Here is a 13131-nt window from a genome sequence, read left to right on the forward strand (position 1 = left end):
AAAGGTCCCCATTACATTATTCAGCTCTAGTATGCACAGGTCTGTTTGTGTGAAGCAATTTTCTGAAGGGCATGACGCATAAACCATTGCAATCTTGGCAAAAACAGCCTTCAGGCAATGAGAAATTATTTCATGGCATAAGATTTGTGCCTGAAGATCCATAACCTCAATTATTCAGCATGATATCAATTGAGGATAGCAGGTGACTTGTAGGCCGGCTATTAAAGGGGCTGTGCTCGGGATCCAGAAAGATATTGGATTTGGTTTCGTAACACACCGGTGTTTGGTGTGTCGGGCTTGTTTTGAGTAGCATGATAGGACTTGCCTCGTCGCACAAATCCAACCCTACACGTTTGATCTCGACGCACAAATAAGGTGACATTCTCTCCCCACAGGGACCAGGTGATCCACGAGCAGCTGTCCGGAGGTGTCAAGGTGGACAGAGCAGAGGTGGAGGAAGGAGAAGCGTGATTCTGTCTTTGATGGCTGTTCGCACATGCAGCCCTCGGGAAAGTTAAAGGGGCCCGGTCTCATTGAAGTGGACGCAGAGCGCATGGTAGCAGAGCAGCTGATGGTCCTCTCTCATGAGCGCGGCTTCTCTGCACTGAGAGGGATTCGTGTGAAGGGGGAGGCGCCCGAGCGAGCCGACCGCTGCCCGAATTCAACAATTAACCTTGATGAACACAGATTGGTTTCACCTAACAGACGCAGGTGCGTGGAGTGGAGCAAGTCCATGTTTGTGACCGGACACTGACGCATTTTATGCCAAACACACGGATCGAGGATATTGCAGCGGATGTTTTTTTTTTTTTTTCTTTTTTTTTTTTTCCACGGGACAGGATGCGTGTTGCAATGGAAGCCCGTCCGATACTCATCCTCTGGCAGAATCCAAATTCGGGAGCATCGCAGAATTGATTTGGAGACCTATATCGGAATTTGACCGCCGTGTCATTGATTAGTCTTGCAGTCCCAGCAGCGGAAAAGCGTCTTCTTAGCGGCAGCAGCCGAAAAAAAAAAAACAAAAAACAAAAAACTGTCCGCTTCACTACTCTTCATCTGCGCCCTGGACGGCTTGAAATGAGGACCACATCCCGGCTGTGTTGCGTGTGAAGAGGCAAGCGGGGTTTCTTCGGCTCTCAAGGACGCAACAGAAAAAAGTGGCCGCCGGCCGAGCTGCGAACCATGGAGCGGGACGACACCGACACCGCGAGCGTGTCCAAAAAGACAATAATTGCGAAGATATTTAAAGTTCGCAAGAGGAGGGAGATGCTTTTCGTTCAGGTGTGCTTTATCTGCAGTGTCCTCTTCGTGGCGTGGAGCATGTCGGCGCTGTTGACCAAGACAGGTGAGTGGGGAGAGACCGCTGAGATGCACCGGGGCACAGGGAGCTGAGGACGGAGCAGAACGCTCGGGGATCTGCAGTGAAATCATGCACCCACACGCACATCAGTTCATTGTAATTGCAGGGGCACCTCTCATCGATCAGGGACAAACCAGTATGCTTTAATGTCAAGGACATGGGATCAAAGCATTATATTCGTTTGGATTTTCAAGTGGGAGCCAGGTTCCTATCCAAAATGCGTATGCGTTGCCGCTGATTTTCTACACATTTAGATGAAGTGTGCATTAAAATGCTGCAAACACATGGATGCGTTCGGCGTTTGTGGCCCATCACAGTAGAAAAAAGTCAGCTGCACATGTTATTGTCAGGTCACAGCATATTTTTATCTCAATGTTGGAGTATACATGCGTCTGTTTGTCCGTGTATGCCGCAGTGTGCGCGCCTTGGCAGCGGCACGTTTTTAATTTTCAGCCTCATAATCACGGCACACGCACGCTTCACGCTCCACATGCACGCAACGATCAAGTCACCGAACCCAGATGGAACACAATTAGGTTCTGGTTTGTTCGCGCGTTGCCCTTTTCGCCCCAAATGTGCCGCTTTTCTTTTTTTTCTCTTTTTTTTTTTGGCGCCAGACGCATCCTCGGTCACACTACACCGGAGCTCGGGATCGTGGTTAATGCTGGCATCATCGCGTGTGGCCCGGGGCTTCACACACCATTGCACACACTGGATCACTCTCTAGCATCAGCACCGCGCTTCCAGGTTCCGCATGGCCATCGAGGGATGCTGATTTTACGCAGAGGCCCCCGACCATCATTTTGGCCGTGGCGGGGGTGTTAAACGCTGGGCTTGCTTATGCTTGAATGTTGCAATATTCATAGCTGGTGCCCGAGGTGTGCGCTTAGCTAACGACTCAGATGGCCGATCATGTGTGATGCGTGTGATGCCCACATGCACACACAGACACACACACACAGACACACACACACACACACACACAGACACACACACACACTCCAAACAACCTACCCTCCCATGCACACATGTCAAAACTCTTACCTCAGGCCCGTGCAAACGCTGCCACGCAGAGCATCCCACACAGCCTCACACACAGTTATGTAATCTAACGAGCAACCTTGACATTTTGCTGGTGAAGAATGATATCTGACACACCAGAGGGATCAGAGGTTAACGAGACAAAACACACCCCTAGGACAATAGTGTTCATATGAAGGGAACAGAGAAGCTGTGTTCAGTGCCAACATGAATTTTGCAAACATTTGCAAACAGTGCGGGGGAGTCTTAACTGCTGCATGCATTTAAATCAGATTTTTTTTGTTTTGCATGAAAGAAGAGATCTGCCCCCCCCAAAAGTGCTTCTAACCCTAAGCCTCAGCCCCAGACCCTGTCCATCTGCAACCACTTAGGCCCCAGGACTGAAATCGGTTGTAAATTCACCACAACTACTGCCTGACTGTAGATCTCGGATGTATCGGGAGTTTTATTAATTACATTAAAAACAACAAGAGGCTTAAAAGATTATTCTGGAATGATATCATACAGACGAGTGCAAATCTCTTATATCCAAAGGCAGGCACTGGGAGCCAAAGTAAGCCCCCCTCGGTCACTAATGGCTTGCCTTTTTTTATTTTTTTTTTCATTTAATCAAGTTCGCCTGACCCACACAGTGATTGTCATGTGGGAGCTTTTGACAGAAGGCGTTTCTCGTGAATTTTCCGCCCGTTTGACCAGCAGCAGCTGTGGTGGTGGCGATGGTGGGATTTCAAGGTGACATGCACGAGAAGTGCTCGATGTGAGAGGACCAGAAATCCCCTCTGAACCCACGAGACCCAAAGCTCGCCATAATCAGATCTGTCTAATTGAATAGCTGTGGCCTTCTCATCTTTCAGCCATCACAACGGGAGCAAGCATTTGTCATGTCACAGTAAAACCTGTGCCCTGTGTTCGCCACACATTTGATTGATAGCAGCGTGCGGGAGTGTCTATGTGCTGAACGGTCCAGATGGATGGGATTTGATGTACTACTCCTGGGCTACATCTCCATAAAGAGGGGTGGGGCGCAACACGCTGTCATGCATGCTGATCAGAGCTGCGTGTGAGTGGTGGAGCGCTGCACGGGGAACTGAAACAGGTGTTTTCAGAGAGGCAGGGCAGGACTCGGCTCTGACAGGTAGCTACAGAAGGCTGACGGTGATGGCTGGGAGGCGGGGGCCGTGCTGGAGATGTTTGTGGTAACTGGAAGTGAATGTAAGGAAAGCATGTTCACCGCACACAGAGAGGTTGATGGATGGTTGTGGTCCATCTCCCTGCTGCTGAGCTGCCTGGGCAGACCTGGAGGATGACATTACCGCTGTGCCATGGTTGCCTGCACTCTCGTCTCCCTCTGTTACTCAGTGTAGTCTGACAGAGGTGTCGTCACAGCCATTTTTAATCTTTTAATTTTTAATGTTTCTGCTCTGAAGTTGCAGGTAGATTTAGTGTCTCTTCTCTTGGCACTACAGCTATCAGACTTTCAGGTTGGTGTTATGTGCATGCAAACAGTGTAACACACATGAAATGATGATTTATTGTAGGGCCAAAATGAAGCTCCACCAAATTCCAGTGGGTTAATCAAAACCTCCATGTTCTTCACGGTGCTAAAACACCATGGTTATTGAATGTGAAGAATAATAATCAAAGCGAATCGCACACACAACAGGCTGACCCTCTTTCACCCCGAGCCCGCCAGGAAGCACTGACAGAATCATGTCTTCGTTGTTTTCCCTTTCAGATGCTTGGCAGGGAGAAGGCAGTACGCTGAACAGCCCATGTTCTCTCTCTCTCTCTCTTGCACGCTGCCTTGTTTAATCTTCCAGGAAACGACCTAGATTGTGTTTTAAAAACAGAAGATTTCACAGTTGCGGTCAAGTGATTCTACACCAAACTGCCTGGACAAATTGCATTTAGGCTGTCATGTATAATCCCAAGACTTTACAATAATACACCATATCCGAGCCAGTTTATCATGTAGATGTGAAAAATCAGCCCATGTCCTCTGCACATGACTCTTTTTTTTCTCGCTATGTATGACAGACGTGATTATTTCTTGGCACGGTGCTCCACATGCTTGTTGCGTTTGCAAATTGGCATCTGTGTCCTTCCCCTGGCATTAAATTGGACAGTGTTTTCTTGTCAGCGCTGCTAGAACAAAATGAAAGAAAAAGGGGAGAACCAGAGGCAGTAGAGGAGTGAAAGCGAGCTGGTTAGTGAGGAGGAACAGGTTGGAGCGATGTCTGGAGGGTTTGGTCTTTGGGATTGGAGAGCTGTGGGAAGCAGCTGCGGCCGCCTTGTGTACAGTCTGTTTGTCCACTGCCTGCTGGTTGTCAGGCTGTCTAACTATACTGGATTGAAAGCCATTTAATGAAGACTTTCCTGTCAGTTCACTAAAACTACCCTCAGATCCTGTTAGATTACTTCAGAAAAAACACCAACTGTAAGGTGGGAGAATAGAAAATGAATAACCGTGATGTGGAAAGCACTGTTTTTTCTCTAAATTTGCTCTCGATATTAAAGAACCAGATCGATACCAGATTACTGGCTTTTGAGATTTTAACAAATTTGATATAATATGTTGACTCTCATCAGCGTTGCTCCCAGCCTCACCATGCAGCCGTTATCTGAGAAGAGAGATTTTGGGTGGTGGAGGGCAAAATGGAGCTAAAAGGAGAGTAAACGTTTGACTCATATATGCAAATATGCACCGAGGGGCACAATATGCAGTTGCTCACACAATTGTCGATTGATTGACAGAAAATTGATCTGCACTTAATGTAAATGTAGTTGTTTTGGAAGCAAAATGCCACTCACGATGTGATGATGTTGCCTTAGTAAATTGGGCATTTTTAAGTATTTTCTGACAGTATTTTCTGATTTTATAGACCAAATGATCGAGAAACTAATCAGCAGATCAAACATGTTTGTCAAACTTTAAACATAGCTTTTGTATTTCTGTGTTGTAATTAGCCAGCGTTGATGATGATAATGGTCTATTTATGGTCTATTTGATCTAGTTTTAATATATTCTCTATGAAATTAATGTTTTAAGCAGTAAAATTTTCCTTGATGTCTTCACATATATATCAGACTTCAGATTAGCTCAATGTTCTTCAATTTGTTACCCTTAAACTAGTTTGTCTCAGTCATTACTTCCTCAAAATAATTTCCAGAAGGGGAATCAGTCTCCTGAGACTGATCATACGGAGACTTTCACATGGTGAGGGAGACTTTTACAAGCACTTGAGATCATGTGAGTCCTCTGCTGTAAAGAAAGTCTTTCACAGCCAGTGTGTAGCCTACAACCAAAAGCTGGGAAGAGGCAGCCTGTTGAACAACTTGCCAGTCCACAGGGTATCCCCGAGCAATCTGCTCATAACTGTGGAAGCTACGTCTTTGTCAGCTCGATTCAACGTTGCATTTACATGGTGAAATTTTCAAAAATCTCAAGTTTAAAGCGCCGCTCAGCTCGTTGGCATGAGTTTACATAATAGATTTTGGACTGCGGTCCTTTTATGTCCTCATTACGGAGGCTTAAGAGCAGTTTAATGAAAAATGAAACGTGTATGCTCCTCCTCCCACTCTCTCACCCCAAAACATAATGGCACAGCAGCTGCATGTTGGTGTGTTATTGCTGTTGCCAGATGAAAATGTCATATCTACATAAGCGAAAACTTTTAAGGGATTAAAGAAAGGCAACCTTGTTTGGATTAATGGCTGTGATCATGGATGTTTTGGCTCATGAAACATACTCGAACAACAGCGGCCATGTTAGTTTTGATTGCTGTTTTTAAGACGTGCAAAATGGAGTGTCGAGGTCTCTCTGCAGTGAAAGAAAAGGCTTTCACTATCGTTCTTTTAGCGCTAACTTCCAACATGCTGTGCGCTGTGATCTGTCTCGGATACAAGCTGAGATGTTTACGCTGAATGTATGATGAGTAAGGCTGTTTTGTTTTTCCGTTGCAGGCCACGGGATGGTCATGGAGGTGCATCCGAGCGCTGACCACTGGGGAAGACGTCTAATGGCTACAGAACCAGGCAATGAAACAGAGCAGAAGAACTGTTCAGAGCCGGGTAAGTCATTTTTTTAAAATTATTAACAGGGGGTTAAATGGCGGCTCCTCAAAGTGACGGACCAACATAGAACTGTCACCCGACTGCAGCGTCCTGAGCTCCACGTAGCGTTTTAGCATCCTTAGGTTCATTGTTTTGGCTCACTCTCACTTCTCTCATTAATCACACCTGCAAAAAAAAAAAGCTGCACTGAATTGCAGAAAAGCAAAGTTAGCGAGTAGCAGGTGAACGTAGTGGAGCTTTTAGCGGCTAAAGAGCCAGATATTTCCTTCAGGAGCACTGTTTAGAGAATGAAACAAGCTCACAGGAGAGTGTTCACACTCCTCAGGTGGACAGAAACATGATCGCAGATAAATGCTAATGCTAAAAAAGGAACTGCTTGTTAACTTTATGAGGTGAAAATGCCCCAAGTAGGCAAAAAAATCAATGAAAACTGCTTCAGATTAGTAAAATCAATAAAGCTGTAGGTTAAACTCCAATAGTTGTGGCGTTTTTCAGTTGTTATGATGCTTTATTTCCCCTCCTTGTCTATTCTGACTCCCTTTCGCACTGTAATAAGCACTGAAAGGGATATTAAAACGGTCAGGTATTGATTCTGTTACAGCATCTCTGGTACTCTTAAAGGAAGCAGCATTCTCTGTAATTAGTTTTAGTGTATGCTGACAGTTCCTCTCACACAGCTGACGTCTGCTTCAGGCTAAAAGCAGCAAAGCTAAGTTTTTCATGAAATGACTGGTTGAAGTGGTGCACATGTGCCAGCATCATTTGTTTGTCATTTCCATGTCATTTGAATTGCCTCAGCCTTGAGTTTTATTTTGCAACCACTGGGTCACTTGTTCTGTGACCATCATGCCAGGGTCAGAGGTTGAGGCCACTTCACAACACATGTACTGTGTGTACCTCTGGACAACCTGCTTCAACCACTAGAAAAACCTCTAAATGTAAAGTCACAGAGTGGAAACGTAGATGGAAAGGAGACCTGTTGAAGGAGGATTTTTAAGCCGCGGGAATAATTATTTAGCTCAAATGGGGTGAAACTCAATATAGGGACTATTTCTGTTTTGTATTTGACGAGCTCACAGGGGATGACACCAGAGCGCAGACAATTTAGGAAGTAATTTTCAAAATGTACCATTTTTTTTTTGCAGCATCACAAGTGACCCAGTAAAGGCTAACTGGCTATTACTTCATTACTGGTCACAGCAGGCAGAATCCCTCAGGGGATTAGTGAATCACTGGTGCTGTAACCTGCTATTTTATATAGAAACAAGCAAAACAAATACTTTTACACCCCTGGCTTGGAGCTATTCCATTTTGAGTATTCAGTGTGAACTTTTTCAGATTCACAGTGGGTTCCTATTGAAATGACAAGATTATGTGCTGCAAGTTTTCCTGCTAATCCTCCTGGATTACCTTTTTTTCTGTTCAAATGTCTTCCGCTCCGGAGGCACCAGACTGTACTTCACATTCCACACATTTCTCATCGGCTCTGGTCCTCCTTCCTCCTTTATCCCACTGCTGCTCTGCCGTCACTGTGAGCTGATCATATGACGCTTTGCTCTGGGTCTCGTGAATAATCCTGTCATAGCTGCAGACTTCAGGCACCTCAGCTGACAGGTTGCTCTGTTTGGGCCTGTTGTGGGCAGTGAGTGGCTCTGATTGTAGCTGCCTGTACAGGATGTTATGCTGCAAAAACTGCTCTTACACAAGTCACTTAGACTTGGAGGACAAATTTTCTTAAAATGGAAAAAAAAATCAGCCAATAGGTGAAGACAATGGTACTTGTTCTTGATGGAGTTTGATATTTTTAAAGAATTGTACGTAGAAATGAGGGTCAGTAAACTTGAAATGACTTCAGACCTTAAAATCAATGTAAACAAATGTGCGGCGGTGCACAAAAAAGCTGATTGTTTGTTGGGTGAAACTGTAATCACGTTAAAGGAATTAGGGGAATTATTGCTAATGAAACCAAATCCAATCAGGGACACGAGGAAGTTTGAATCAGGACGGCTGCTGATGGTCTGTGGAAAAGCCCGATCTTTCCAGGATGACAACTTGTTTACCATCCACACATTTCCACAGAACCGAGCAGACGTCCTGGTTCATGGTGAGCGGTTTAATCTCCTACATGAGTCGACCACAGGGCTCATACAGTAATGGCGGCTGGTGTGCCCCCCTCCAGGATAAGGCACTGACCGTGGACGGACCCTGGCCTGATTGGACGAGAATTATTATCGGAGGCTTTTGCTTTTATGCTGAGTGTGTGCAACATCCGAAGCTCTGTTTTAATTAAGCTGCTGTTTGTGGGCTGCATAGATTCCACTCAGCTGTCTTTGGTCTCTCTGCCTGTTCCTCATCATTATTTCTGTGATCAGCGAGGGAGCCCTTTTCTGGGTTCGCAGGGTGTTAATGCTTTGCTTGTCCTGAGACTTGTGCTGCTAAGGCAGCCATTCATCATAAGTGCCTCTTTTATTGGCTATTATAACTCCTGGAAAGCACAAGGTGCTGTCCGGACTGTTTTTTTATGCCCCTGCTTGATTACCGTGCGTGCTTGTGATCCACAAAGTACTAAATCACACTGCATGGGGCTGATACAAATACTTGAGTCACATGCAGACCTTGAGTAATATCACCCCTGCCGTGCACCAGTCTCATGACGAATGGAACAAACATACTCACTGTTTCACCTAAATTTGACACGTCACTGTAACTGGAGAACAAAAGTAATGGCTGCTTTATTTTGGAATTCAAATGGTTTATGAGCTCTGTCGGGCTGTGTGAGGGCTCTGATCACACACTTGAGGTTTACTTGGGGACACAGAATATTAGATTATACTCATATATACGCCTCCCCCCAATGTGAAATTTAGTGATGCCAACTGTGGTGTGCAGAAAAATCAGAGAGGGGGCAGAGCACCGTGGCTAATGTTTGCGTAGGAGGAATAATTTGCTTTTAATAAAGATGCTGCTAATACCATATATTGAAAACTCCCACTTGGGTGGCGTAATTGGCCCGGCAGAAGTAGACGACAGGGCAGAAAGTAGAAGTGAACAACAAAGGAAAGGTTTTACTGTGGCTTGGTTTGTACTATGAATTAATCCGACGGGATTTGATTATAGTGGTTTTAGATATGGCGTTAATCTGCTCCTGGGAAGGGACTGCACATGTTGCATGTTCAGCATGAGAAGTGGTCTGGGTGAGGAGGAACCGTCGGTACCCAAAGCAAATGTATCATCACCCGGCAAAAGCAGCATTTTTCATTTGGTGTAAATATTTGTTCACGAGTAGAGTATGACTTCTGCTCTGCTTCTGAAAACAAAAGACAGGATTGGAGACAAACTGGGAGACAAAAATTTGGCGGCAACTCCGGGGGTAAACGTGCCAGCGAGTAACAGCCAGTCCATGCTGGAATGCAGGTTTGTCAACTCCAGGGAAACACCAGAAGGAGGCTTTTTAAAAGGGAATTACACAAGCAGGGATTATACTGCTGTGCATAATGGAAACTGACCTCGCTTTGCTTCCCGCTTGCATGCCAACGGTGGAACAATGCAGCAGAGAGGGGAGTACAGGCACGAGCACCTGCACAGAGCACTCTCCGCGCTGCGCGGTTCAAACACGCCTGACCTCTTTATGTATTTATTCATTCACATTCTGTTCCGTTTCAGATTTGCAGCCTTTTGTTGCTACTCGTAAACTGTCCTTCTGTTCTGCCTTTGGTGCGCAGGACTGCCTTTTGTTAAATCTGAGGCTAGAGAGGACATGTCGGCAGGTTTAAAGACGCACAGGTATAGTCACAGCATCAAGGTAGCTCTGCTCTCGCTTTGGTGTTGCAGATCCATACCTCACCCTGAGGGAGTTGTTTACCTATTTCTCCCGCACACAGTTGAATGCATACGCTTCACAGCGGTGTCCCCTTTAGGTTATTGAACCAGGAGTCTTCTGGTCCACCAGCTTGGCCTCCCTCATACACATAAAATCACATCAAGGCAGAAGGGAATTCGGGCTAAAAGTAGACGTGTAGTAGGTATGAGTGTGCTCATGCAGGTGAAATTGCATGTGTTTAAGTGCTTACAGGACCATGTGAGAGCAGTTGTACATGTGATGTGTGAGCATGTTGAAAGTATTGACCTAACAAGAGGATAATCGCGTGTTTTGGGTAAACCAAGCCCCTGCTTTTTTCAAAACTTTCCATGTGACCCAGAGATTTTCCAATGAGGCAGCTTGCGATGTTGTTGTCATGTTTACAAGAAGCCGATGCCGGTCGCAGTCGAGTCATGCTGCTCATTGATGTCTGCTGGAGCGAGCTAATTATCTAATGGACTAATAATGACCCAGAGGAATCATTCTCCTCTGAAGAGTCTCTTGACTACTGTACTGGAGTGTCAACTGTATTGTGTTAATGACCTGGCTGGTCTGCGGGGCGGAGAGCGGGTTGTGACAGAAGGTAGCGCCAGGCTCTCTGCCAGAACATCCTGCTCACATGATAAAATTATTTAATGTATGATGGACTTCGACTATTTAAAGATTCAGTAGACGCAGGTTTGCATAAATGTGTTCAGAGCACGGCTCCATCGTCGTCTGTGTGTCGAATAAAATGGGTTTTTTGCTTTGGAGCGTTGGGTGAAGACTGGCCTGCTCTGAACTGTCCTATCTGCGGGACAGACGGCACTCGATACTGAGCCCCGTTATGTAACGCCACCGTAATATCTGGAATATTATCAGATTATGGCATAATAATTGCACAAATGTAAAGAATGGCTGGCATGCTCCGGCTTTAATACGTCGATAAATTAGGTTATCTGAGGGGATTTTTTATGTTAAGACTTAAAACTGTGGAGAGGGGAATCTGTGGAGACAGCATATGATTGTTTTTATACATTGCTCCAGAGGAGTATATGCTTATTTATAGTACTTGGAATAGAAGCAGGAATCTGGTGAAATTGAGTTTTAGGGACTGTGCAAAATTACTGTCTGGGAGGAGGGTGAGCCTTATGTTTCACTTTAAAACCCTCCCCCTGCAAAACCCGCACTCAAATATCTCAAAACAACAATAATGTATTAAATTGGTTCAACTTTGAATTATTTCCATATAGCCAACAATCCTGTATTAAGGATTGAATTAGTAATAGTCAAATTTGAGGCAAATATAGGAAAACTGTGATTATTGTCATCACTGTTTTTAAATCTGCAGTGAGACAGCAAAAGGAAATGACCTTGTCTGGCCTCTCAAAAACAGTCGGGGCGCTCCTCTGTGACCCTCCTTTCCGCCTGATATTCATATTGTCCACAGTTCAGGCTGTGATGGCAGCCCTGCATCTCATAAAATCCTCCCAGCACTTCTTGCGTGGACTTCTGAGGTTGAGATGAGGAGGAGGAGGAGGAGGGGGTTTTGGGAGGCAGATGAACAAAAGTGTTGCCAGTAATTTCTTGCATAAGCGGCACAGTCAGGTGTCCAAACAGAGAATCCGAGGTTTATTTATAGATTTGCAGCTTAGCTTCTGAAGAGAGTTGTTTTTTTCCTCCTGCCTGCCGTGCCAATCCAGACGTCCCTTGTTCACGTTGTCCCTCGTTGCCTCCAAAAAAAGACAACAGTCTCATGCAAACACGAGAACAGCAGGATAGATAAAAGTTGTGATGGTTTTTTTTCCAGATTTGTACGATCATAAAACCTTTGTTCACCAGGACAGAAGCAGCTTGCTTGGCGCCACTTAAACATATTAACCTGAAGATTCTGAATTTCTGGCGTAATTAATAACAAACTGGCACGTGCCATTTGGCTCAAGATGCCAAATGTTTTTATAGCTGTACAGGTCTGAACCCCAGTGTTATACTGCATGACGAGCATATGTCTGACCATGACACACATTCCCTAATTCTAGCTTCTCACTTGTGAAGATATGCTGCCATTCTTAATCTTAGAGTAAATGTTCATCAGGCACAACAAGGAAATTATGAAAGGCAGTTTTCATTATTGATTAAATCTGCCAAAAATTCATGTTGTACCTGCAAATGTTTGATTAACAAACGTAAAAATAGGAATTAATTTCCTTCAACACAATGCATCATATCCATGCACCTTCTCAAATTTATGCAATTCCTGTGAAAATGACACTTTCAAATGAAAAATTCAACCGAGCGACGACATATTATTTATGATTCTATTTATGGCCATCATTTGAGATGCATCACTTAAGCAGTCCGTCTGTTTTCCGGCTCCTGTGTGTACATCCTGTCCTGCCCGGCTGTGGGAGTATGGACATGTCCGGTTTGACCTCTGCAGCGAGGAGACACAGACGAACCCTGTAGACGCCGTCTGGTTGAATGTTTACAAGGATTGAGAGGTGACCGCTGCCTGCCTGTCATCTCTCTGCTGTCCCAGTGCTGGCGCCTTTTAAACACCTTATGTGATCACCTATTTTTAACACACTTCCAGCCAGGCCTGATTGCATACAGTGGCAGAGGGATGAACGCGTAGCTGAAGGACATGGATGGCAAAGGCGTTTAATTATTGATTAATGGCAGACCTGCAGGTTTGGAAGCCGAACATGGGAGCAGGGCGTGAAAAGGCTCGGACAGCGGGAAATTCAGACCCCATACTTCTCCCATAGATTTCAGCTTTCATGTTTTTCAGAAGCTAAACAGGTGACCTTCAGCAGCT

At 45.2% G+C, this 13131-nt stretch overlaps 1 protein-coding gene across 2 annotated transcripts in view; it reads left to right on the plus strand.

Moving 5' to 3' along the window:
• Nucleotides 1-246: 246 nt before the first annotated feature.
• Nucleotides 247-13131, plus strand: part of slc24a4b (solute carrier family 24 member 4b) — a 29912-nt gene continuing 17027 nt past the window's right edge. The window contains exons 1-2 of one of the 2 annotated variants that reach the window (XM_076757149.1): nucleotides 247-1345; nucleotides 6365-6472. In XM_076757149.1, the coding sequence (XP_076613264.1) occupies nucleotides 1183-1345; nucleotides 6365-6472 (271 nt within the window). In that variant the 5' untranslated portion in view covers nucleotides 247-1182. The remainder of the gene's footprint in view (nucleotides 1346-6364; nucleotides 6473-13131) is intronic. The other variant, XM_076757148.1, reaches the window with a different exon arrangement.

Source organism: Chaetodon auriga, chromosome 18, assembly GCF_051107435.1.
Source record: "Chaetodon auriga isolate fChaAug3 chromosome 18, fChaAug3.hap1, whole genome shotgun sequence".
NCBI classification, from domain to species: domain Eukaryota; kingdom Metazoa; phylum Chordata; class Actinopteri; order Chaetodontiformes; family Chaetodontidae; genus Chaetodon; species Chaetodon auriga.